The following is a 26,858-nucleotide window of genomic DNA, read 5'->3' as shown; positions in this document are numbered from 1 at the left end:
CGAGAGTGGCTGCCTTTCCAGCAGCTCCTATATTTTGTTGTTCTACTTCTTCCTTTCATAACTTTGCTGCTGTGAATTGGGAATTTCTCCATTGTGAGACTAATAAAGGTTTTCTTATCTTATATTTTATAAACCGTATTTTCCGCACTGTAGGGCTCACCAAAAAGTTTTAAATTTTCTTAAAAGCTCACCAAGCGCCTTAAAGTCCAGTGCGTCTTTTGTATGGCCATTACAGTAATACATCGACTCCAAGATGGCTCCTTCCTGGAGACATGCTTCCAATGTTATAACTTGCTGTTGGTTCAGTGAAGTGTGTCGCTGCTTTATTAAATACGTTTTTGTTGCAGCTCCGAAAAAAGGAGATCTGCGGTGTTCATTTTTTAAAACAGTCTCAACAAATACAGGTAAGTCTTTGTCTGTCTACGTGCCTTCTTCCGTTCAACTCGAGAGGCGTTCAAGACCGCCTCCGAAAAACGTAAACTAAAGATTACTTCAATGAAACTATGAAAATAACACATCAAAACTGAAAAGCAAGCAAGGATATCACAAAATAAATTCTATAGCCACCCCTACAGAATTTATTTTGTGATTTCATCATTTTTGAATACACAACAAAGGAATAAATAAATACTACTGGCATCTGATCATAGTAGTTGTAGCGCTATGATCAAGGAAATGCCAATGCGTTTTTCGGAAGCGGTCATGAATGCCTCTCGAGTTGAACGGAATAAGAGAAGGTACGGAGACGGACAAAGACTCACCTATATTTGTTGAAAAAGGAGAGCTGTGGTTTTATTTTTTTTTAAACGCAGACTTTATTAATGGTTTTCACAGTCTCAACAAATACAGGTACTGTGAGTCTTTGTCTGTCTCCGTTCCTTCCTCCGTTCCACGAGAGAGGCGTTCATGGCTGCCTCTGAAAAACGTAAATTAATTCTTACTTCAATGAAACCACGAAGAAAATCAAGCGAGGAAATCCCAAAATAAATTCCGTAGGGGGGATATATAATTTATTTTGTGATTTCCTCGCTTGATTTTCTGTTTTGATGCATTTTCAGTTTTCGTAGTTTCATCTAAGTCCAGTAATAGTGAATGTACATTTTTTCAGAGGCGGTCATGAACGCCTCTCAAGTTGAACGGACGCCTCTAGAGTTTAATGGAAGGAACGTAGCACCAAATAGCAACCCGCATGCGCACACAACGTTATTGTCACGTTGCGAGGTGGACCCCAAAAAGCAGGCAGGAGGGTGGAGCAGGGTGAACTTGACGAACTATATTTAATAAAACAGAGAAAACTGAATCCAAAACAAACAGTGCTAACAACCAAAACTAATCCAAAGTAGCAAAACAAAACCATGACTGTGGCAAAAAACTAACAGGAACAGAACCATGACAGAAACAAACATGACAGTTGCAAGCAAACAGCAACAATGACCCGACACAGAGTGTTCGGGCAGGGAGTCCTTTTAAAGCCGCTAAATATCTAACGACCAACAGGTGTGCAGCTGCAGGGTAAAGCCCCACAGTGCCACCTGTTGGTCACAAACTGAAACATGACAGTACCCCTCCCTCAAGGGACGGATCCCAGACGTCCCAAAATTGTCCAAAGGCTTGCCTCGCCGAGGAACGGGAACAAAAGCGACGACGACCTTCGCCTCGCCGGAGAACAGGATCAAGAAGCGACGGCAACCCTTTGGCTGGGCGTGGCCTGACGTGGACGGAGCTCGACGTAGCGGGGGACATGGGACAGCCGGACGTGAACAGGGGCTCGGCCTGACGTGGGCGTGGACGTGGCACGGCTCGTCATGGACGTGAATGTGAATCCGCTCGAACAGACACGTGACGAGCCTTGGCTCAACGTGGACGCGGACGGGGCTCGGCCTACCATAGACGTGGCTTGACGAGACGAAAACATGGAACAGCCGCATAACCTGCGCTGCCTGAAGGGGGAACATGGGACAGCCGCATCACCCGCGCTGCCTGAAGGGGGGACATGGGACAGCCGCATCACCAGCGCTGCCTGAAGGGGGGACATGGGACAGCCGCATCACCAGCGCTGCCTTAAGGGGGGACATGGGACAGCCGCATCACCAGCGCTGCCTGAAGGGGAAAAGGGTGTCGGCCGCAGACGTGCTCCGCCAGGCATTGAGTCCTTAGTACCTGCGGGATCCAGGTGGTCGGGTCATTCTGTCACGTTGCGAGGTGGTGGTGGACCCCAAAAAGCAGGCAGGAGGGAGGAGCAGGGTGAACTTGACGAACTATATTTAATAAAACAGAGAAAACTGAATCCAAAACAAACAAAGTGCTAACAACCAAAACAGATCCGAAGTGGCAAAACAAAACCATGACTGTGGTAAAAAACTAACAGGAACAGAACCATGACAGAAACAAACATGACAGTTGCAAGCAAACAGCAACAATGACCCGACACTGAGTGTTCGGGCAGGGAGTCCTTTTAAAGCCGCTAATTATCTAACGACCAACAGGTGTGCAGCTGCAGGGTAAAGCCCCACAGTGCCACCTGTTGGTCACAAACCGAAACATGACAGTTATCTGTTACGTTCCCCCCCAACACTGAAAACAAAACAAAAAGAAACTAAATTAGAAGAAACACACTCACACACCACACTACACCACAAACATACATACTCAACTCAACTCAACTCAACTGTATTTATAGAGCACTTTCAAACAGCCATCGCTGCATACAAAGTGCTGTCCTTGGAGCAATTAACATATACAACAAACAGTCAAGTAAATCGGTAACAAAGACGGTAGAAAGCACCGAACAGCAAAACCAAGAAGAAATCTCAGTCATGCTGAGTCAAATGCCAAAGAATACAAGTGAGTTTTGAGGCGGGTTTTCAAGATGGGCAGCGAGGAGGCTTGCCGAATGTTCAGTGGGAGGTCATTCCAGAGAGAGGGACCAGCAACAGAAAAGGCTCGATCCCCTCTGAGCCTCAGTTTAGTTCTTGGTACTTCTAATAATGTCAGGTCCGCAGACCTGAGCCACACACCGGGCAGGTGTGTAGGGGTGGATGAGCTCAGAGAGGTAAGGTGGCGCGAGGTCATTTCGAGATTTGAAAACAAATAAGAGGATCTTGATAATAACTCTAAAATGTATGGGGAGCCAGTGAAGGGATGCCAGAGTAGGAGTTATGTGCTCCCTCTTACAAGTACCAGTCAAGAGGTGAGCAGCAGCATTCTGGACCAGCTGGAGGCGTTTAATGGAGGACTGGCTGACTCCAAAGTCAAGGGCATTGCAGTAATCGAGCCGGGATGTGACAAAGGCATGAATTACTGTCTCAAAGTGTTCATAAGAGAGGAGAGGTTTTACTTTGGCCAGCTGTCTAAGGTGAAAGAAGCTGGATTTAACAACGGCACCAATTTGCCGGTCAAGTTTGAAATCACTGTCCAGTTTAAGGCCCAGGTTTGAGACTGTTGACCTAAGATAAGGAGACAGGAGGCCCAAGTCTACAGGATGGGGTGTACAAGAGCCACTGGGACCAAACAGTATCACCTCTGTCTTCCTTTCATTGAAATTCAAGAAATTTTGTGCCATCCAGGTTTTGATTTCTTCCAGGCAGGATAGAGGTGGCCTTAATGAGAAGGCATCTTTTTTGCTCAGTGGGACATAGATCTGACAGTCATCTGCATAGCAGTGGAAGGAAATACCATGTTTCCTTAAGATGGAACCCAATGGGAGCAGATACAGCGAGAACAGCAGAGGCCCCAGAATTGAGCCCTGTGGAACACCACATGACAGGGGAGCAGTACGTGACTCAGAGCAGCCAAGGCTGACACAAAAGGTTCTGTCAGCTAAATAGGACCTAAACCACTCAAGAGCACTGCCGCCAATGCCCACCAAGTGCTGCAAACGAGTCAGCAGAATACTGTGATCCACTGTATCAAATGCTGCAGTTAGATCCTGTAAAACTAGACACACGTGGTCTCCAGTGTCATTTGCCAGGAGGATGTCATTAGAAATGCGTAACAGGGCTGACTCCGTGCTATGCATCGTCTTGAAACCTGACTGGAAGACCTCCAAGATGTTATGTTCATCCAAAAATGATTTCAACTGCATGTGCACCACTTTTTCCAGAATTTTTGAAATGAAAGGCAGTTTGGAAATGGGCCTGAAACTTGACAGCACATCTGGATCAAGACCAGGTTTCTTGATCAAGGGTTGGACCACAGCATGTTTAAACTGTTGGGGAACTATACCAGAAGAGAGGCTGCTTTGATGATGTCCAAGACCGATGCACCAACACTCGGGAGAACCTCCTGGAAGAAATGTGGGGGAAGAGAGTCGCAGGGGAAGCCAGATGGCTTCGTCTGGCGAACTACATCCTCCAAAAGCATCAAGGACACAGTTTCAAAAGAATTTAGCACAGCTGAACACGGAATATGGACAGAGGGGTCAGATGCGGTATTTGAGACCAGAGTCTTAGCTGTAGAGACCTTATCAATGAAAAACTGAAGGAATCTGTTGCACATCTCGGGTGAAGAATCCGAGCAAGTAGGCAGAGGGGGTTTGAGTACAGAATCTATGGTTTTAAATCGTGCGCCTGGGTTGTGACGGTTTTCTTGGATAAGGTCCGACAGATATTTTCTTTTGGCCTCTTTTACAACTCTTTAAGCTGGTAGTTACGCCAGCAGTCTTTCCAAATTTGATAAGAGACCTGCAATTTGTCTTTTTTCCACAAGGCTCGGTTTAGGTTTTGGGAGCACAGTTTTTGAAGGAGCCAACGAATCCAGGATGCCACGGCATGATGAGTTCAACCAAGAGGTGAGTTCCTCTGTGTTCGATGAGGGTACGCAAAGGTTATTAAAGGCATCAGAGAACCGACTAGCAGTGCGAGGGTTAAAAATTCGGCGTTTGCAACAAGGAGTGGCAGATTTTACAGCAGCACGCGATAAGACGACGTCAAATAAAACTGCCATGTGATCAGAAATCCCATTTTCAAGGGATATCATCATACAGGCACAATGAAATTGCGTTGATCACAGGGGAGAGATTTGATAGCGTACAGTCAACTCGTGTGTGGTGACTTTTATGGTTAAACGATTTTTCGGTACTGTCAAAATGACGCCACAGAAACTACACGCTACCGGTAACGATCGTTACCGTGAAATCCTCAGGCCTGCTGTATTTTTTTTTTTTGTTTTGACTGAAAAATTTCCTTGCGTCCCAAAAACGCACATTATTTGGAACTGTGCGTCCCGCGGTAAAGTTATGCGTCTAGGATGCGGGACGCAGAGGTAACGAGATGGCTGCTGCCTGAGCTACGGCGGGAAGCTGGTGCCATGCTGTGCGCTGTTGCGTCACTTCCGTCAAAATCAAATAAACTTAATGTGTCACTCCGTTACATATATAAAATAATTATATCTTAAGATAGTCATCTTTCTGAAAGAAGACAAAAATACATGTCATATTTACAAGATACCCCCCCCCAAAAAAAAAAATCTGGCAGCAATCTGGCTCCATACAAACATCTTCAGCCCAGTATAAAAAATTCTGTTATCCTGTCAAATGATTTCTTTTTTTTATCTTAAAGTCAATCAAAATCTTGAGCTTCATATTGTTAATTTTAAAACACTAATCCAGCAAAATGTGTGCAACTTTATTTGAAGATATTATAGGAACATCAACCAACAGGTTAGAAGAGGTAAAAATAATAAATAACAGGTGATGGGTTGGTGTGTAGAGATCAAGTTTGGACAGGAATCTCCACTCCAGGGGAATTGTAGTAATTCTCCTGAACTGCTCCTTGACCTGAAATTATTTAAGATTGACATAAAATGAACATGAGACATTATTTCCAGGATTGAAGATTATGATAAGGAACTGGCCAAAACAGTGAAATGAAAAGGGAGGTCAAATTCTGGAAACCACTCCAATCTCTCTTTCACCCCATACAGTTTTGTGTTCATGTGATTGATCATGTACAATACGCATTAGACATTTTGAAAACAAAAATGAGTCATGTTTTCCACTCACCAAAACGGATTCTCGACACACAGCAAAAAAACTGTTAAAGAAGAGAGAATTATATTTTAGGCGCAAGCATCACTCTGTGAGCTACAGTCAAAGCTGGAGGAGCCAATCAAGACGTGCGGCTCCTCATCAGATACCTACAGGGCCCTTCAAAACCACTTGGTGCTTGATCCTTTACCCGTTGGGAGACAATTAAAAGTTCACAGTCCGCACATCAGGGATGGGCAACCGAAACGAAAATCTTTGGGGGGGAGGGTGCACAGAGGATTGCACACTTCCTAACAAGATCTGTGACAAAGTTTTAAATCGCAATTTTAATAGAAGCCATCAAAAAATAACAATTACTGTGATCTCTTTGAAATTAGGTGTATAGGTCATATATTTGCCTCACTCAAATTATCCTCAAATGAGGGTAGTTCGAGCGTGGGTTTTTTTGTTCTCTCCCTCCCTTGTTTCTTTCTGACTTTCGGGTTGAGTGAACGCTGGCGCGTTTTGGCTGCCGCTGCTCAACCCGTATTGTTTTGTGTTTTTTGTTATTGTAAAGTGTCCTTGGGTGTCTTGAAAGGCGCTTATAAATAAAATCTATTATTATTATTATTATTATTATATTAATTTCCTCTGTGAACTTTGCTTGAAAGCCATAAGGCATAAAGTAAGACGTAAGCAATAGCATTAAAAAAATCGGCCATGAACTATGGACGCTTCCATTACCAATTTAAAATATGACGACGAAGGCCCATTTCTTGACTGAATAACGACTATAAAGTGGTCGCTTCCATCATAGCTAGGTGTACTAGACCCAATTATTGATGAGGTTCATGAGTAAAAGGCATATTTCTAATAATAGCAGGCTCATCCTAGGTCTGATTAACCCATTTAATCCCAAATTTTTCCCAGACATTTAAAAGTCAAAATCAGGTGTCATTGGTAGCCCTTTTAAGTAATCAGTAATAAAAAAATTTAGATCCCTGTAAATTAAATCATTGTTGTCCTTCACAAATGTGACCGTGGGATTAAATGGGTTAATTACTCATTCCTCTGCTCTGACAATAGTTACCTTTTATTTCTGGACTTCAATAAGGCATTTGACACATTTGATCTATGAACCTAACTTTTCCCCTCATAAATGTTTTATTTGGAATAGGCGTTAGAGCTTATATAAGAATCGATCATTATTTCTTCCTAATTGGTTCAGTAATAAATTAATCCTGGTCAGTCAATTAATCATAATGAAGGTTTTCTTTTAAGCTACTTTGAATTTTTAAATACATTTAACCTACCTGTTACTGCCTTGTCCAGGGAAACCAAAACAAGTTTTATGAAAAAAATGATGAGATTTATTTGAGAGGGGGAAAAAAACCATGGAGAGACACCGTTCACAGATCTGTCAAGAGAGACGGATTGACTCTGACTTTACACTTTATTGGAAAAATGTACTGTTTGGCATCTTCACTAACAATGAAAAAAGACTAAACGTGGCTTTATTATACATGTAATAATTATTCTAGCAAAATTCCATATCCACAAATATAAATGTAGTCGTTCAAAACCTCTTCTTAATCTTTGAAGCAGAAACCAAGCAGTACTTGAATTCTATTATGGATTCCAAAAACAAGAAAGCGGTTAAGACTCTGGCTCTGTGCTTTTTATTTGGAATTTTTGTTTAAAATTCCCTGGCTCTTCTTTTTGTTTACCTCCTGTATTCTGTACATGTTTTAATAACGTGTTCGTTTTGTTTTCTGTGACTTGTAATTTGACTTGTTCAATAAATATTTATTTTAAAAAACCCACGACGACGTCGAGTAGGAGGAGGAGGAGAAAGAAGTCGAAGTAGAAGTAGAAGTAGAAGAAGAAGAAGAAGAAGAAGAAGAAGAAGAAGAAGAAGAAGAAGAAGAAGAAGAAGAAATTTTAAAAAAGGCGGTGTCGTCCTGAGATTACTGAGTGTGAGTTAAAAGAAGAAATTTTAAAAAAAGGCGGTGTCGTCCTGAGATTACTGTGAGTTAAAACTTTCACTTGTTTTCTCGCGTTACATCGGAGCAAATTAGAATGAATCGCTTTGGGATTGCAGTACCAGTGAAACAAACGACCTGAAAACAATAAATCTAATTAAGTCTTGGAGCAAGCACAGCTATTTACCTGCTTGTTTTACGTGTGCCATGTTGCAACGCTTTCTGGTAAACCACAGAGGTTCTTCGCGACTCTCGCTTTTGACCACTGTTTAATTTGTATACCGGGAAATTGCGAAGGGGGTCTGATGAGTAACAACGCGAAAGACGTTGCAACAGAAAACAACGATATTCATACTGTGCAGGTTGTAATGTTCAGTGTTCGTTTCTTTGTCACTCGAACAGACAGTCCTTCACGAGCGACACAAGACTGTTTAACATGGAAATATTATTTAAACCCTTCGGCTGAGGGCAATTTGGCCAAAAACGCCTGAAAAGAGCTGCACCCAAAGTAAATTTGTAGCTGTTCTTGAACCATTCGGCATATCAGCATAGTTTTGGTCTCTTTATGAAATATTCAAAATGTTATCATTTTGAATACCCCCCCCCCCCCCTCCCCCCAACAGTCAGAATCTGTGCAAGTGATACTGTCACTGAACTATGGATGTTTGAAAACAGAAAGGAAAGGCGAATCTTATGTTCGTCTAATTTCACAAAATCTGCCTTGAAAATGAATTTAGAATGTTGATTAGGACTTGAAAACACTACAGGATCAAAGCTTGAGGTCTCCCCAAGTTCCAGTTCAAATTTGACATTTGTAAAACGTTGGGCACCATTCAAATCTCCAGAAACTCAGCTTTTAAAAGATGTATAACATGTTCACACATGACGACGTGCATCAGCGATTTGTTTTGACAGATTACGGAGGGCCCCTCGGTTAGCCGTCCCAACTTCAGAGGGTTAAGAAAAATTGAAAAGATCTCCAAATACAAGCTTCATGACCAGCATTAAACGTGCCAAGAGAAAAGCCCCATTTTCACATTTATATTAAGATCGCTTTTTTTTCTCTTTATGTTACCTTATTAGAGGCAATTAAATCAAAATGTTCCCAATCAGCATTGCAACAATGGACAAGGTTAAAAAAACACACAACTTTCCACACAATTTTCAAGACAGACCTTCCACGAAAAGCTGGATATTGTGCGAAGAGGTCGCCCAACTCCTGCGCTAGCTAGCCTGTCCCAGCAAAGAAAAGGGTTTGTCCGTCATTTTCAGACGAGCAATTATGAAGGGTACCCGTGGCTCACAGCCTCTGAGAAACACTGCAAATTGTACTGCCTGGAATGCCTATTGCTTGCAACTGACCGATTTGGTGTTTGGAGCCACACTGGATTTACCCATTTAAGTTGTTTTACCAAGGCAGCAAAGAAACATCAGAGCACGGCTGGGCACTTACAAACTACGGTGCGTTTAAAAACGTTTTCGGGACACTCGCGTAGATGTGCAGCTCAGTGAACAGGCACTACACTGGTGAGTAAATGAATTTTATTTTACATTCTTCTTGTCATTTTATTTCATTCGTATTAAATTAATGGTAACGAAATAAAATGACAAAGATACAAAAATGTATCAAATAAATCAGCACACCTGCAATTTATAATGCCGCATTGTAGTCACCTTCGTGCACTAAAGTTCGTTCAATCTCAGCTGCTCAACATTGTCAGTTATTTGCTGTTCTCAAAATGCAAAGGATCTGTTTACTTTATTTTCAAAGAATAGTTTGTTTTGTTTTTGTTTGGTTGGTGTCTGATATGAAACTGCGACATCGCGCAATTTATTGGACAGACTTGTTTAAGATCACACAGCGTAATTTGGGTGGCATTTTATTTAGTATTTTTAAATCATATTTTTATTTTTGACAATATCTATAAATTTAGTTTCCTGCTCTTAATTGTGAATGCATACTTGATGGTTTTAAATGCTCCTGAAATTAAGTGCTTCTTGACAAGCCTATACTGTATTGTGTTAATGTATGTGACATCACTGAAGGCCTAAGGTTGAAATGCACGGCCCGCCACTGCAACCCAGAATCCACAAAATGTGAGATGATCAGCGATCACTATTGTATTTTGTGGCCGCTTTATACCATCGTCTGTACTGTATTTGCAATGCCCGCCAAAAACCATCAGACTACTTCCTGAAGCAGTCACGTCGTCCAGCCGGCCAGCGAGGCATCATACGTCATCATTTCAGAGTTTTGCCCAAATGAAGCGACTTGACACATGCTTCGTGGGAACGCCCCTCCTATTACTTGACACAAGCCCCGGAGCCTTGGCACATTTTGTCCCATCACGAGTATTAAGGGCTCTTGTTTACATGGGAATGTCAGCATGTCCCAAACCGGAAGTAGCTCGCAGCTCAAAATACATTCTCACACAAACAACAGCACAAATCTCAGCCAGGTTGTTGATTTAATCTCTCCATCATTTCTGTAATATTGGAGACAGTCAAATTTGGTGATTGATTTTTATAGGCGAAAAATATTGACTCTAAGCCTGGGTCTCCACCCGCAGCTCAGGGCCAATCACCTTTTCTGAGTACAATCCAAATTTTTGTCTCATCAGATGTCCGACCCAGCAACAGAGGATGACATACACCGTCTCCGGGGCCAACTGAGGCAAAAGGAGGAGCAAGTCCAACAGGCTGCCCATGCTGGCTTGGATCTACTTAATCAGCTATCAGAAATGCAAACTCGGCTTGAGGAACAGAGAATAGAGATGACAAGTGCGCTGGAGGTATGACATTCTAAATACACCCATTCGTTTTAAAATCCGGGGTGTCTTTTGTATGGTCATTACGGTAAGATGTCGACTCCAAGATGGCTCCTTCCTGGAGACATGCTTCCAATGTTATAACTTGCTGTTGGTTCAGTGAACTGTGTCGCTGCTTTATTAAATAAGTATGTGTTGCAGCTCCGAAAAAAGGAGAGCTGTGGTGTTCATTTTTTAAAACAGTCTCAACAAATACAGGTACGTCTTTGTCTATCTCCGTGCTTTCTTCCGTTCTACTCGAGAGGCGTCCAAGACCGCCACCGAAAAACGTAAGCTAACGATTACTTCAAAGAAACTACAAAAATTGAAAATAATACATCAAAACTGAAAAGCAAGCGAGGATATAACAAAATAAATTATATTCCCCCCGCCCCCTACAGAATTTATATTGTAATTTCATCATTTGTGAATACACAACAAAGGAATAAATAACTACGACTGACATCTTGTGTTATTTTGACTTCAAGATGGCGGCAGCTCCCATTTATTTTATTCTTCTACTTCTTCCTCTCATAACTTTGCTGCTGTGAAGTGGGAATGTCTCCATTGTGAGACTATTAAAGGTTTTCTTATTTTATCTTATCTGATTGGACTCTTGGAGCTACGATAAAGGAAATGTCAATGGGTTTTTCGGAGGCGGTCATGAACGCCTCTCAAGTTGACCGGAAGAAAAGAAGGGAAGGAGACGGACAAAGACACACCTGAGTTTGTTGAAAAAATGAGAGCTGTGGTTGTGGTTTTATTTATTTATTTTAAACGCAGACTTTATTAATGGTTTTCACAGTCTCGGCAAGTCCAGGTACTGTACGTCTTTGTCCGTCTCCGTGCTTTCTTCCTTTCCACTCTAGAGGCGTTCATGGCCGCCTACGAAAAACATAAATTAATTCTTACTTCAATGAAACCACGAAGAAAATCAAGCGAGGAAATCCCAAAATAAATCCTGTAGGGACGATATATAATTTATTTTGTGATGTCCTTGCTTGATTTTTTGTTTTGATGCATTATTTTAAATTTTTGTCGTTTAATTTAAGTCCAGTAATAGTTAATTTTCATTTTTCAGAGGCGGTCATGAACGCCTCTCAAGTTGAACGGACGACTCTCGAGTTGAATGGAAGGAGCGTAGCACCATCTAGTGGACGTATTGTAGATTGCGCCTTTTAGTCCGAGGCGTCTAATACTGTTGAAAAAAATTTTCAAAATAGCCAGCCATTCATTGAAGGTGCGCCTCATAATCCAGTGCGTCTTTTCGTGCGGAAAATATGGTACTTAAGCTTTTCACAGTCCTGGGTGAGCTGGATCCTAGCCCTGTTTCCGACAGGTCAGTGGGGGGGACTGGGTTATGTCATGGACTGGACACGAGTTAACCACACAATACTGTAAACAGGGGTGTCAAACTCATTTCACATTGTGGGCCACATACGGCCTCTGTAGCTGTCAAGTGGGCCGGACCATTAAAATTATACCATACCCCACTCTAAATAACCGAAATAATTTGTATTTCCTTTGTTTTGGTCTAAAGAGGCACAATACCATGAGGAACATGTTGAAATTTAATGAAGATGTCTTTTACAAGACGTTTAATGAAGCACCTTAGATTTCCTTTGACAAATGTGGAATTTCCTTTCATCATTGACATACAGTATATGCATTACAACTGATCCCACTGATTGTACAAAGGCACAAAACTTTAACAAGTACTGGAATTGGTATTGAAAAATACTGTATAGTAATGCATTTTAAGATTAAACGACATAAAGAAAGGAATTTTTCAGCCATTTACACATGTGCATATCAAATCAAAATGTAATCCCTGCCAACCTACACCTTACAAACTAAGGAGAGTGCTATTAAATGTGTCAAGAATAAATTATTCACATGTTCTGAACAGTGTCTGCTGTGTTGGGTCTGTCGCAGTGACAGACTGAGACTGCTGTTGTCTTCTTCTCTGATCAAAACAGTGTGCCCCCTCGCGGATACTACATGAATTTCACATTATTAAAAATATTCATCCATCCATTCTCTGAACCACTTTATCCTCACAAGGATTCCGTGTCTTATTATATGCATTTTTTTTTTCACTTTTAAATGATCCTGCAGGCCTGATCCAACCTCCTCGGGGGCCGGATCAAGATCAAAAGTTTATGATTATTTTATGCAGGTTTATTAAATATCTCTATATGTCTTTTCAGAAAGACAACTTCTTGAGTGTTGCCCGCTATGGATCATTGTGACTATTTCAAGGCCCTCAGAAGTTTTTTTTTCTTAATGGCTAACCATACAACATAAACATGCAAACACGTGAAAGATTAAATTCTATGAAGGCTACCACAGTTTTTGAAAATTGATTGCTTTGCTCGTCGACCAGTCTCCAACTCACAACTCAGATAAATGATGGAGCAATTTAGATTGAAGGCAATACTGTGGCTGTAAAATTAAAAATCAGCAATAAATGTTTATGCATTTAAAAATGGAACCAAAATCGTTGCACTAATACAACACTTTCACCTGTTTGGTCCCTTAAAAGCGTTCACGAGAGGCACCAAATTTGAAAGTGACGATGAAGTCAAAAGGATTGAGCGACTGGCTGAGACATCAGTCCAAAGATATTTTTCGCTGAAGGAAAATGGAAGTTTGTGCACAGAATGGGAAATGTGCGTGACAGTGCTGGAAGATTACATTGGGGAAAAAAAAAGTAAGCTTCTATCTGTGTTCAGTTAATTCTGTTTTTCACGGCCCTCTGAATAGGGATCGTCGGTCAGCATGGAAGGATCACTCTTTCTGTACTTTTTTGACACATTTATTGGAGCACTTTGCAGCAGAAGTAGTAGATGTAACATAAGTAGTTGCAGTAGCAGTGGCTGTCAGTAGCAGCCCCGCCCCTCTTAAAGCGCCAGGTGAATCCAACAATCTGTATTACAAGTCCTTACACCGAAAAATTCACCTTATTTATTGAATGACCATCGTATATACATAAGAAAGTGGGAACGTGTCACATTCAGGTGCATTTCGGACTTTGGTCAGAAATTTTGCGTTTCTAGTGAAGGTTATCAATTATCTCTCTCATACCTTGTGAAGGTTTTGCTGAGACACAGTGTTCTTCTGTCTCTCTGATCTTGTTCAAGGATCTTAAGCAAGACAAATATACGCTGCAAAACGAAGTGGCGCTGAAGACCCGGCTAATTGAGTCATTGCAGTCAGAAGTTGACAGTCTGAAGAAACAGCATCAACAGAACATTGATGATGAAAAGGAAAAACTCGAGAGAAGTCACCGCACGACTCTTCATCAACTCAACAACAAGGTAAACTCTCAATTTTCCGTCCATTCATCTTCTCCCGCTTATCCGGTGAACATCCCGTCCGCCAGATGAGAGGTTTTTGGCGGGAGCAGTGTGGTGGGCGTCCTGGAGGCCAGACAAGTTTTTATTCTCACAAATTACTTTTTTTTCCTTTTTCTTTTAGACCATGCATTTGCAGTCTTCTTTGGATGAATCACAGCTGATTGAGAAACAGCTGAAAGAAAAACTTGACTTACAGACCGAGGTGCTAAAAAATAAGGTGAATGAGCTTCGGATTCTTAATGAAGACACGCAAACATCATCAACCTCAGAGTTTATGGATCTGCAGAAAAAAGTTCTGGAGTTAGAGAACATCAAGGTAAAGGAGACATTTATGCATTCTTGTGTTGCACACCTTTTGGGAGTGTACTGAAGTTCACATACTGTCGCTGTCCTGTGAAAAGAAAGTTTGTCCGTTTTCGTAACTTTTTAATTTTTACATTGATACCATGTCCAAAATGCATGTAAACATGTTTGAAAATGCCAAAAATGGATCTAGGCGTTTTTCACAGGACAACAATGATATTTAAGAAATGGTAGCGCCTTAATAGTTGTTGTCTTGCAGTTGGAGTTGGAACTGGCACTGAAGGAGAAACAGTACAAAGAGCAGCAGCTACAATTAACCAATAGCACCCTCCAGCACAATCTCAAGCAAACCACAGAAGAGAGAAACAAAGAAGCTGCCACCTGGTGTGCAGTATTAGAGGTAAATATTATTTAGTTGCCCCTACCGTGTTGCGACCTACTGTGATGGATGTCGTTCCATTCAACGGCATCTGTTGGGTTTCCTCAGCACTCAAGAGGTGGCAGTAGTTGATCTGTAAGGACTTATGATTTGCAACTGGAATCCTGATCATCTCCACCTGCAGTCAAAAATAAATTGTCAAGAATTTTTTTGGAAAATAGAAAAAAAAATATGCTGTGACACATTAAAAGCAGATATTTGCAACACCTGCATGATAGAAACTATACTGAAACTAGCCAAAAGATTCGTTAATGGTCAGTAAGTTCCCAGCCTCACTGCTGTTATTAGTGGCATTGCATAAATAGCCCAGAAAATGTGATCTCCATTTTTGGTGTTGTTGATGTTTGATTTTACTGTCAAATTATGAGGAAGAGGAGGTATCTTGTGTAATTAATTGGGTGGTTTGTTGTCAAACTTAACATGGTCTTTAATTGCAGCAAGTTAAACTGAAATATTTAACTTATGTTTGCCATGCACAAGGTGTTGTCAGAGCTGCCATTTTGGATTGTCTGTACAGTACTTTGTGACGGAAATCACTGAGTTGTCAACTCATTACGGGCGGAATGCTGATTGTTGCGGATATTTGAAAAAAAAAAAAGGGAAAAAAGTCCAGCGTCTAATATTAGCACCAGTATTGGTGCTGCATGGGGCTACTGACACTGACTTGTACAGTTCTCATAAATAAATGCAATGAAATTAACACCACATATTGATTAAAACGAAACAAAAAAAGTTTCACATTTGTTGACTTGTACATTACACAAATGACAAACCACAATTGTGCCTGTGCTTGAACTATCTAATCCAGTCTTTCAATAATGTTATTTCTTTGCTTGCAAACCGACGTGCTGACCAGTCGACCACCGTGCCGCCCTAATGCTTTTCCATTTTACACAAAGAAAAAGAAAGAAACAAAGGAGTGTGAGCACCTATCACACTGCTATATTTTTTACAAAAAAAAAAGAAAACCTTGGATGAGTTTATATTTAACAAATCACCCCAGGTTTAACATATTCCGTCCATTTAGACCATATTGAGCAGAATACATCCAGTTGTAGTTTCAGTGTAAAAGAAATTGGTCCTATTGAAAATCTCTTTGTTCTTATATTCTGACAAATGCTCCTAATTCAGCACCCCAGACATCAGTATCGCCTCACCTCGCCTCAGAGCTATATCAAGAGCAAAATACCCGTTTAAAACTTGATTTGTTCAGCAAGAAGTGCTCCACATCTGTAAGGTATGTTTCTTGTATAAAATAAATTTCTGCTTTATTTTTTTTTCAGTTGAGATAGTTTTCCACCTCTTAATTGGACCACACAAGCCATTAATGTTAACAGTAACAAGTTTTAAATATCTGTCAAACATTTTGTAGTACAAGGCATAATACAGAGAGGTTCCCAGCTTCTAAACTTCAACACTGAAATCAACAAACAAAAGGTCAACTTGAAGATGAACATGAAAAAATGAAATAATGTGATAACTTCCAAGGTAGGGGTCTATAAAGCGGACCTTCTTGTGCCTCTAAAGGTGACGCCCTCATCATTGCGGTGAAGGAGACTTTTGTTAGCCGAGGACGATGCCAGAAGTAACTTCACCAAACAGAAGAAATGTTTCTTGAATCATTTATTTTTGACATAGTCTAACAAAACTCCCCTGTACCCCACTCAATGCCAAATTGAAGAACTTTATAAAGCGTGGGTAAAGTTAAAGTGTCGTGGTCGGTAGTGGCGACAACGCTGATAACTTTTTAAATTTTTTTAAGATATCTGCAACAATCGGTATTATGGGCGTAGTGAGTTAGTTCAGTGATTTCCATAACATTTTGCGGCTCAATTACATGAACTCACGCTCCGTTTTTGTTTTCAATGTGTTAGATTGAGGCACAAAATGTGACTCATAAATTACAATACAAATCCGCTTATTTCGAGCCATGATGTCGAATTCCATCCATGTCACATGGAGCCAAACTCTTCAAAGGTAACGGAAAACAGTTGGATGGTCTCTCCTTGTTTATAAATATATTTAGGTCCACAGCTATCCTCTTCTTTCAAAGAAGCCACATCGTGTTGTCTATACTGTATGCTTTGGGTAATTGTCATCTATGTCAAAATTCTTCAAATAAACATTTCAAACAGACGACTGACTGCAGGTATGTTGCGAAAATTTAAATGCTTTCTCATCCACAGATTGTCTAAACAAAGTACTGTATACTGTATCTCATTTCTTCACCTCTCTTCTGTGAAACAGAAATCTCGTGAGGTGAACCGCGAACTTCAGCTCCATTTGGAAACGGTTCTACAACAAGCCCAGGATCCAAAAAGCAAAGGCAATTCTCTTTTCGCTGAGGTAAAAGACAAACGTTTTTTGTTTTTGTAGAAATTCTCTGATGACTGGCTCTTCAAAGAATCAATCATTTGTACATCAATCCATTTTCTGATCTGCTTACCCTGATAAGGGTCGCGGGGGTGCTGGAGCCTGGGGGCGACACCCTGAACCGGTTGCCAGCCAATCGCAGGCCACACAGAGACAAGCAACCGTTCGCGCTCAAAATCAAACCTCGGGACAATTTAGAGTGTTCAATTAACCTTCGGTGCGTGCTTTTGGAACGTGGGTGGAAACCGGAATGCCCGGAGAAAATCCACACAGGCACGGGGAGAGCATGCAAACTCCTGCACCTCTGCACTGTGAGGCAGACGTGCTCACCAGTCGATTTACCCAAATGTCACAAATTGTTAGAATGATTTTATATTAATTATAAATAATAATTTAATGTAATGGAAAGAAGGGTCTGGAAAAAAACTGGAATTTTTAAATCCGAAATGTATTAAGAAATTTACAGTCTACAGCAGCAAGATTGTGGGTAGAAAGAAGAAAAAAACAAACACCGTTCAATTAAGTGCAATATAAATACAAAATGGATAAGTCGCAGTGCTATTATATACAATATATATATATCATATATACATATAGTGCATATAGTGAATTTTGGATTTTTTGCTGAACTCATGACATTTTGTGGATTTTTCTCATTTATTTATCTTTCGCAGTTTTTGTATAGAGACGTGGAAGATAAAACATGACACCTGATCTCTAGAAGCTTGCTAGCCAATGGTTGTCATGAGCAGAATTATTCTGCAGCATTGTGACACACTTTGTAAGTTTGTGTGGATGTAGTGCAGCAGTTAACATATCTTATCTGATTTAATGACACGTCTCTGTATTTTCAACCCAAGTTCCATTTTGTTGTACTGTATTGGCACTATTAAAATACAAAAGAGACCGAGAGAGGTGGAGTGACCGAGAAGGGGGGGGCGGGGGGGCGGGGAGATTTCACATAAAAAAAAAAACGTTTCACAAAAAGACCTTTGACCTTGCAGAACACAAAAGGCTCCTCACATACTTGGGAACCCTTGTGTGTCCTGCAGGTATGTAAAACAGACACAAATTGCGTTCTATTCAACTTTTTAGGATTGCTATGACAAGGGTGACATGACACAAGAATTGACACAAGAATGTTGAAACTGCCTCTCCATACATCACATTATGGAAAATATTGGTTTCGAGCACAATTTGGACATTTTCACTTAGGGATGTACTCCTTTTGTTTCCAACGGTTTTGACATTCATGGTAGTCTGTCAAGTTATTTTCAGGGTCTAGGAAATGTATGCTGTTGAACAAGCTGTACACTGATTACATTGCCATTTTAACAAAGTGTGATTTCTTCAATGTTGCCCCAGGAAAAGATGCAATACAATATTTGAGGTTCAAATCAATTTTGTGATGTACCGTATGTCTAAGTGTCTTGAGATCGTTTGGCTTTTTGTACTGTATGTTCCTTCAGTTGGAGGATAAACGTGCCGAAATGGAGAAAAAGCTTATCAGCATGAAGGTCCAGTACGACTCACTTCAAGCGCAATATGTCTTTAACAAACACCAGTCGCAGCGTATGAAGGTACAGTACCATGTTTAATGTGACCGATTGAGACCAATGCTCGTGAAACTGTACCTCGAAGTGGATTAACACTCCCGAAACCGACATTTGTGTGTGTATACACTTAAGTGGTGGGAGGACAAAAGAATTTGTGAAAACTCTTTTTTTTTTTTTTCATTCAATCTGTTTTTGTGACTAAATATCATAATTAGGCCAAAGCACAATTTCATTATCCATGTTTTTCAGGTCCACATTGCCACTCTTATGCAGCTCCAATGCTCAAGGACTGACCCCTCTCAGCTGGACAGACTGCACTCTATTTTGTTAGAGAAGAATGACGAGATACAACATTTGAATGCAAAACTAGAGAGACTGGAGAAGATTGAGGTGAGTGTCGATCAACTTGGAAATTGTGCATGACCTGGCAAGGCATTGTTTCATAGCAGTGTGAATTTCACCCCCCAAAAAACAGTAACACTGGGGGAAAAAAATGTCTTTATTCAGTGATATACAAAATGTGTTTTTGCTGCAATGGTTTTGTCGCTATTGAATATCTTTTAGAGTAAAAATTTCGATCAACTTAACAATCAATTCATTCAATCATTGGATAAAAATGTATTGAGCATGACAATGTTTTGCAAAATCCTGTTTAGGCGATTGCTGCGAGGTCCCTATTGTTTTTGTAGAACCCATACTGTACATCTGTAAACTTATATTTCATCATAGTGGTAGTGCCACCAGTCGCATAAAGAAAAAAAAGATGTTTTAATCTTTGATGTTTTTTTTCCTAGCGGATGTACCAGATCTATCTCATATTTGCTTGGAAGAGTGTTTGGGCTTTCATGAGTTTGCCGTTGCAACACTAATTTTGAGAGCCTAAGAATGCACGAAAACTCATGAAACTTTGTAAATATAACAGGCATGGCAACAGCATCAATATTTTCTAATGTTAATGTGCGAAGACAGCTGGGATAGGCTCCAGCACCCCCCGCGACCCTAGTGAGGATCAAGCGGTTCGGAAAATGGATGGATGGATGTGTGATTTAAAAAAAAATGGCTCAGCAAATTTTCAAGGAAGCAGCCTCAATTGTATGCTTCACAAAGATCCACGAAAACTAGAAAGGTGGCATATGTAGTAGCTCAGGACCTAGAAATGACACCGTATTTAATGGTCTACTCTCAACGTTCATAAAAATTTCTCACATCATCCCTGGCAAAATCATATTTTATGAGTTTAATGTGTGGTTTTACCAAATGGCTCGGTAGCGCCCCCTAGAAAGTTAGGCAGTCATAACGGCCCTCCCAAGGAAAGCCTAACTACAATGTGGCCAAAATGATTTTTGACACCCCTGCCCTAAAATGGACAGAAAATGATCCATAAGTATTTGAGTGGACAATTATGGTTCACTTTTGCACATTTACAAGATCATACTTGTGCCCCGCCCCTGTCCTCAACAGTTAACCTTCAAACTTGAGCTGTAACATCCCAACGCCTGCGACAACAACAGGGAAAATAATCTAAAGTTTTTCAACATACTATATGACGGGGGCCGGGCATCATAATATGGCTTGAATGCTAAACTTAAATGAAAGTCCGCCATTTTTAATTTTCTCTCAACTTCCTCCTAGAGATTTAAACCAATTATCTTCAAACAGTGAGTTTTTCATCTTAAGATGTTCAGGATGACAAGTAAAAAGCATCGCACCCTGTTGCTCTGGCAATCCACTCTTTGCCAAGAAAAAGCAATCGGTCTTTACATTAGAGAAAACATATGAAATTTTGCCCATACACCATGTCTGGCAAAATTCTAAAATATATATATATATTTTTTAATGGCTTAGTTGCACTTGTTACAATTGTTTACGGTGACGGAAAAATTGTAATTACACGATGGTTAATGTGTCAATTTGGAAGTCGTTTATTTTGGATGAGAATTTGGATAAAAGTGCAGAGACAGCTTCTTTATTCCTTATCGTCCATGAAATGCAGAGTTGCTTGTATACTATTAAGATGAAAAATTAAACATGTACGTTTGTATGCAGGTATTGCTTAAGACCAAGGGGAGCAATATCCCTCCATCAGAAATTGGTCATGGCCACGATGAAACGTTTTATACTGACCTGCTGAAAATGAAACTTGACAATGCAATGTGAGTTGATGTTTTATTTTTGGGGATGTAAATATGACATGTATGAAGCCAACCAGTTCCCAGTTTGGGATGGATCTAAAATGCACTGTCACCTCACATGTGAAGCTCCAAATTTGGCCTGTTAATTCATAATGGCATCCTTGTCATAGCATGATGAAGAGGGATGTTGAAATACTAATTCGAATTGAACCAGAATTATGCCATTCATGGCTGAAACGGCCTTTATGAATTTTGCTGTTCAATTTCTTGTAAGAGTACAGCAAGTTGTGCAAAAAGTGCTGAAACCCTGAACAGCTGCAAATGTGCATTCAATTTTTTAGGGAATGTCACATTACATTCACCTTTATATTAAAGTGCATTTATAAGGTTCATCCTGAAATTTTTCTCAAAGCCTATTTTCCCTGACTTTTTGTGAGTGCTGAGTTTATTTATATTTTTGCCGGGTTACTTTGTTCTGTGTGTGTGTGTGTGTGTGTGTGTGTGTGTGTGTGTGTGTGTGTGTGTGTGTGTGTGTGTGTGTGTGTGTGTGTGTGTGTGTGTGTGTGTGTGTGTGTGTGTGTGCGTGCGTGCAGTAAGGATGTGGAACGTTTAGGAGAAGAACTTTCCCAGCAAAGAATGAAGTCTTTGTTAGAAAGCCAAAAAGCTCTGGAACTAGAGAGAAAACTCTTCACACAAGAACGTCTTCTCAAACAGGTATGACCATGATGACAAAAACTGGGATGCCAGACTTTTTACTCATCTTGGCGCGTAGTGTGACATTCCCTATATCGTGCTTTGATTGTTCCCCAGCATTGACTCCCCGGTTTCGTCATCATGGTCGTGAAGTGTCCCAGATCCCAGCGACATTATTATCGTACCACTTTCACTCAATGCGTGTGTGCTCCTGCGGCAGGGGATACAATTCATAACTCACTCCCAAATATCTCACAGGACACAAATGTGGGTCCATACAGCTGTTGTGCCAATGTATTTGCCCCCGATAAAAATGGTCTCCCCTTGTGCCGGGGCGCGCGAGTGAAAATGGTGCACTTGTTTTCATTTAAAGACAAACAGTAGCTAATTGTTCTCCACTCATTCGAGATATATCCATTTAAAGACTTGAACACCTTTTTGTGCTTTGATTTTTAGTTTTACAGAAAAAGAGTGAAGAAAAAGAAAAAAATGTGTTTGCATTCAATGATAAATAGCAGTGTGGAGAAGCAAAAGAAAAACATGTACATCATTCATATTAGCCAGGAGTGTTGAGGTGCGTTCAATGACCACTTACACAGTAGGAGGTCTCAGATAATAGAAAAACTCATTCAATGCATCAAACTGCAATGACTAGCACATGCAGGAGGTACTTGGAAAAATTTTATAATTTATTTGACAGATCAATAACTTCTGGCACAGACGAACAAACTCAGTTGACACAGTCACGTGTCAATTCAAGTGTTTCATTCAAGCATCTATCCATCCATCTATTTTTCTGATCTGCTTATCCCCACAAGTGGTCATGGGTCGTGCTGGAGCCTTTCCCAGCCGTCGGGCAGTAGGCGGGGTACACCCTCAAGTGGTTGCCAGCCAATCGCAGATCAAAGCACAGATGACAAATGAAAATAAAATAAAACTACCATAGTGAGTCTGAGTATTATTGTTTTCCAGTGTTTGCTTCCTGAAGTTTAAATATAGTGTTGTGTAAAAGTATTTGCCCCTTTCCTGATTTCTGTGTTCTTGCATATTTATCACACACGGTTTCAGTTTAACAAACCAATTTTAATATCACACAGATACCCAAGAGAATTCTAAATGCAGTTTTGAAATATCAATTTAATTTATTAAGGCACAAAAAAAATCCAGAACTACCTGTCCTAAAGTGAAAAAGTAACTGCTTGGAACACATGGGTACTATTGTATGTGAAGGCTATGTTCAAGCTTGTGAAATGTATATTCCTGGACCAGCAACACAAACTGTAAGATGTTGTATTTTGATCAGACATTCGAACCTGGATTAGTTGGCCTTCATCAAATTACACGCACATATCAAAAATGATAACAAAGCATTTTTGTTTCTGCCATAAAAATGCCTTTGCTTGATTCTATATTTCCATTTTCTTGTAGACCCAGTGCGATAAAATGAGACTACAGCTTCAAGTGGAAAAGCTACAACACAAATATGAACCTAAAAGTAATTGGAGAGATTAAAAAAAAAATTGCAATCTGTATTTAAATGTAATCTTTGAATATATTATTATATTAAACATCACTACTTTATATAATTTGGTCTGTAGAGGCAACTGATTTATCCCAGCCGATCAAGAAAGAGAAATTACCTGTAGATACCGTACCATCATATGGAGGAACTACACTTGATAAGGACAAGCAAATTTCAAAGGAAACAGACATCACTCATGAGATGCTACACCCTGAAACAGATAAACGCCCCACTGGTGAGACAACATTCCCAAGACAAGGTATTTTTGCTCTGCTGCTGTTTAATGTCATTGCAACATACAATACGTTATTTTTGATTTGTTTTAGGATTTGACATGGAGCCTAAATCAGTCAAGCGAGTCAAGATCGATAAGGGTGATCCTGTTTTGATCACCAATCCCAGGTTAGCAATTGTCGTGTGAACGGTAGTATTCATAAAAGGAAAAATGTTCTAGTACAGAGGTGGGCAAACTACGGCCCGCGGGCCGAATCCGGCCCGTTGGTCTTTTTAATCCGGCCCGCCGAAGGTTGGTCCACGATTAAGGTTCGATGTGAATGATTGCATTCATTTCAATTGGACTTGTAATGACATGCATTTCACCGCCAGGTGGCGCATTGACTTGAAGTTGCAGAACACGAGGGGAAGGGGGGGGGGGATCTTTTCGACCACCTAGGACCTCTGTATCGCTCTACTTCTACTGGTCTGATCACAACCCATCTGCAGCAATGCACAGGCTAAAATAGGTCATCAACAACACTGTTGTCATTTTTGAAAGGTATATTAATACAGTACTTTCATGCTTTTGTTCTTTTGATGTTTGATATGGACTGTCAACAAATGCATTTTTTTTTTTTTTAATGTACCATAGCTCGTGCTGACCTGGCCCTTCTGTCAAATTTTAAGTCAATGCGGCCCCCGAGCCAAAAACTTTGCCCACCCCTGTTCTAGTATTATGCACCAATCTACCCACTTCGGAATTTTAGAATAAAAATATTTTTTTGCTGTCATAGACAGAGTTTACAGTATTTATTTCAGTCAACTCTGAATTCTGTAACATTGTGTTACGAAGGAATGCAATTTTTCTGGAATCCTCAGTCTTCCATCCATCCATCCATTTTCCGAACCGCTTTATCCTCACTAGGGTCGCGGGGGGTGCTGGAGCCTATCCCAGCCATCTCCGGGCAGTAGGCGGGGGACACCCTGAATCAGTTGCCAGCCAATCGCAGGGCACACAGAGACGAACAACCATCCACGCCCACACTCACACCTAGGGACAATTTAGAGCGTCCAATCAGCCTGACATGCATGTTTTTGGAATGTGGGAGGAAACCGGAGCACCCGGAGAAAACCCACGCGGGCCCGGGGAGAACATGCAAACTCCACACAGGGAGGCCGGAGCTGGAATCGAACCCGGTACCTCTGCACTGTGAAGCCGACGTGCTAACCACTGGACTACCGGGCCGCCCCATCCTCAGTCTTATTTTACTTTATTATGCTGATTATGAAGTGAACATTGGTTTGTACATTAGATGCTGTATATACAGTACAGTGGTACCTCTACTTATGAAATTAATATGTTCTGGAAGAAATTTCATAACTAGAACATTTTGTAAGTAGAGATGCGTTTTCCATATAACCCGTTCCAAGCCACCCCCCAATTCAGACATAAATGTTTTCTGAAACATAAAATGCAACAAAATATGTAACAAATACATATTACAATTAGATTATTGCACAATAAATTAGAGTTGTGCATAATGTAAAAAACAAAGTATAAAAATGACTTAATTTAACTTTTAACAGCGTCCTCATCGTTTTTTGCCCTCTTTGGTTCATATTCTCGCTCAGGAGTGGTTTTTGTCTGGCGTTTTGTAAAGAACTGATCCAAGGACGTTTGCTTTTTTTGGTTTTTAACAAACCTTCAAAAATGTCCAAGGCAAACCTCACCATAGTGAGCGATCGCCCAACTGGTGAACACTTTTTCTGGGTGATTCTCATTTACTATCAGAACATCTCATGGCCCAAGGGGCGAATGACAAGGATGCTGCATAGACACATATCTATCTACACACACAGACACATTCGGTCGAGGTCCCTCTTAGCGAATGGAATGCCAGTATGATGCTCACATCAGGACGTCTGCACAATTGCACACTTCTTGTACTACAAATACTGCTACTGGTCACTTTAAAATGGTTCAATGATTTTTTGCACCAACTGTACAACTGTTACTGTATTGTATTCTACCACTGATCACTTTAGCTCTGCTTGATACTTTGCACATTGTCTCACAGTTGTCACTGGGTGGTACCACCGCACTACGGTTCACTTACATTACGAAATGTCCTTCCAAAATTATTTGTCACGTCCTTGTTTATGATACTAATGCAGCGTGTTATACCGGAGACAAATTCCTTGTGTCTTCTACATACTTGGCCATTAAAGATGATTCTGATTCTGATTTGGTAATAGCCACTGGCAGTGCAGTTAAAAGTATGTTGCGTTCAGGAAACTCTGAGCTGCGACTAGCAGTCCATATTGTATTTTTACCTTTTGTGTTTTGAAATTTCTTTCGTAGCAAGGGGCAATAATTTCCTGTTGAGGCATTTCGTAATTTGAAAATTTTGTATGAAGAGATGTTCGTAAATAGAGGTACAGTAATCCCTCGTTTATCGCGGTTAATGGGGACCAAAACCACCCGCGATAAACGGAAATCCGCAAAGTAGCGACCAATTAACATATACAGGTAAAAAATAAATAAAAAAATTAAGTCCGCAAACAGTCCGTGAGAAGCTGCAAAACAACAGCGAGTCACATAGAGCAACATTTACAGTACTGCACTCCATGTATATGAATTATTATTTTTTTTTATGAATATGTTTGAAAAAATCCGCAATGCACCGAATCCGCAATAAACGAACCGCGAAATAGCGAGGGATCACTGTACCACCGTATACAGCTTTGTTTTCCCCACACACAACACAGAACCAGCCCATACAAATAGACCTGCAAGGAGAGTTGTTGATGATGAAACAATGCAAGTGACATTGCGTCCCATGAGCAAGATTTAGTGAGTGAGTCTTCCTCAAGAAGTCATAGACCCATTGCATTGTATTTTTTGTTTTTTCTTCCTCAGCTCTCATGTCACCCGCCCCAATGTGCTGATAAAGGAGGACCACCAAAAGCAGGATGAAACCGAGGAAAGTAAAGAGGGGGACCACTACAAGCCAGAAGAAACGGAAGAACGTGGCAAAAAGCAAAATTTTGAGATCATGCATGTCCGCGCTGAAAACAGTATGGCATCCCAGTGTTCTCAACAGTAGTGTCCTTGTAGAATACATCCACACATGATCAACACTGACATATAGATGCAATAGAATTAACATTTTTTTGGTCTCTGATTACAAAGATAGTTGTGCCCCCACAGTTGCAAAATGCAAATAAAAGCAGGACAGTCTCTCGATGTGAAGCAGTACAGCTACTGTAGATAATAAATGTGCTTTTAAATTATTACATCTCTGACACCATCAGTCAAATGTGCAATGTAATTTGTGATGCTCTGGCTGTTTATAGAGTGCATTCACCAAAAACATTTCAGTAGACAGTGTACAATTTCTGCGAAAATTTGGATTTCGGTCATTGTTTGAAATTGAGATTTAAACCTCATATACTGTACTTAATTTGGTTGTGTCCTTTTTTGGGTTACAGCAACCACTGTATAATACAC

General features: G+C 40.5%; 1 protein-coding gene across 3 annotated transcripts; it reads left to right on the top strand.

Moving 5' to 3' along the window:
- Positions 1-7,884: 7,884 nt before the first annotated feature.
- On the top strand, positions 7,885-26,594 carry spdl1 (spindle apparatus coiled-coil protein 1). Of its 3 annotated transcripts, none has more exons than XM_086131902.1 (14): positions 7,885-7,993; positions 10,569-10,739; positions 13,898-14,074; positions 14,235-14,429; positions 14,676-14,816; positions 17,103-17,201; positions 18,698-18,808; positions 19,034-19,174; positions 20,831-20,937; positions 21,510-21,630; positions 23,038-23,104; positions 23,208-23,366; positions 23,458-23,533; positions 26,268-26,594. In XM_086131902.1, the coding sequence occupies exons 2-14, from the start codon at positions 10,569-10,571 to the stop codon at positions 26,452-26,454; spliced, it is 1,752 nt and encodes a 583-aa protein (XP_085988028.1). In that variant the 5' UTR covers positions 7,885-7,993; the 3' UTR covers positions 26,455-26,594. The 3 variants fall into 3 exon arrangements, with proteins under 3 accessions (XP_085988028.1, XP_085988020.1, XP_085988037.1); XM_086131894.1 differs by having other exon boundaries at positions 23,208-23,390; XM_086131911.1 differs by lacking the exon at positions 23,458-23,533 and having other exon boundaries at positions 23,208-23,390; positions 26,268-26,443.
- The last annotated feature ends 264 nt before the right edge of the window (positions 26,595-26,858 follow it).

The sequence above is a fragment of the Hippocampus guttulatus genome, chromosome 2, assembly GCF_054856545.1.
Source record: "Hippocampus guttulatus isolate MCC_2025c chromosome 2, RoL_Hgut_1.0, whole genome shotgun sequence".
In the NCBI taxonomy this organism is placed as follows: domain Eukaryota; kingdom Metazoa; phylum Chordata; class Actinopteri; order Syngnathiformes; family Syngnathidae; genus Hippocampus; species Hippocampus guttulatus.
The sequence above is the reverse complement of the archived record's forward strand: the minus strand, read 5'-3'. Positions and strand labels throughout refer to the sequence as shown.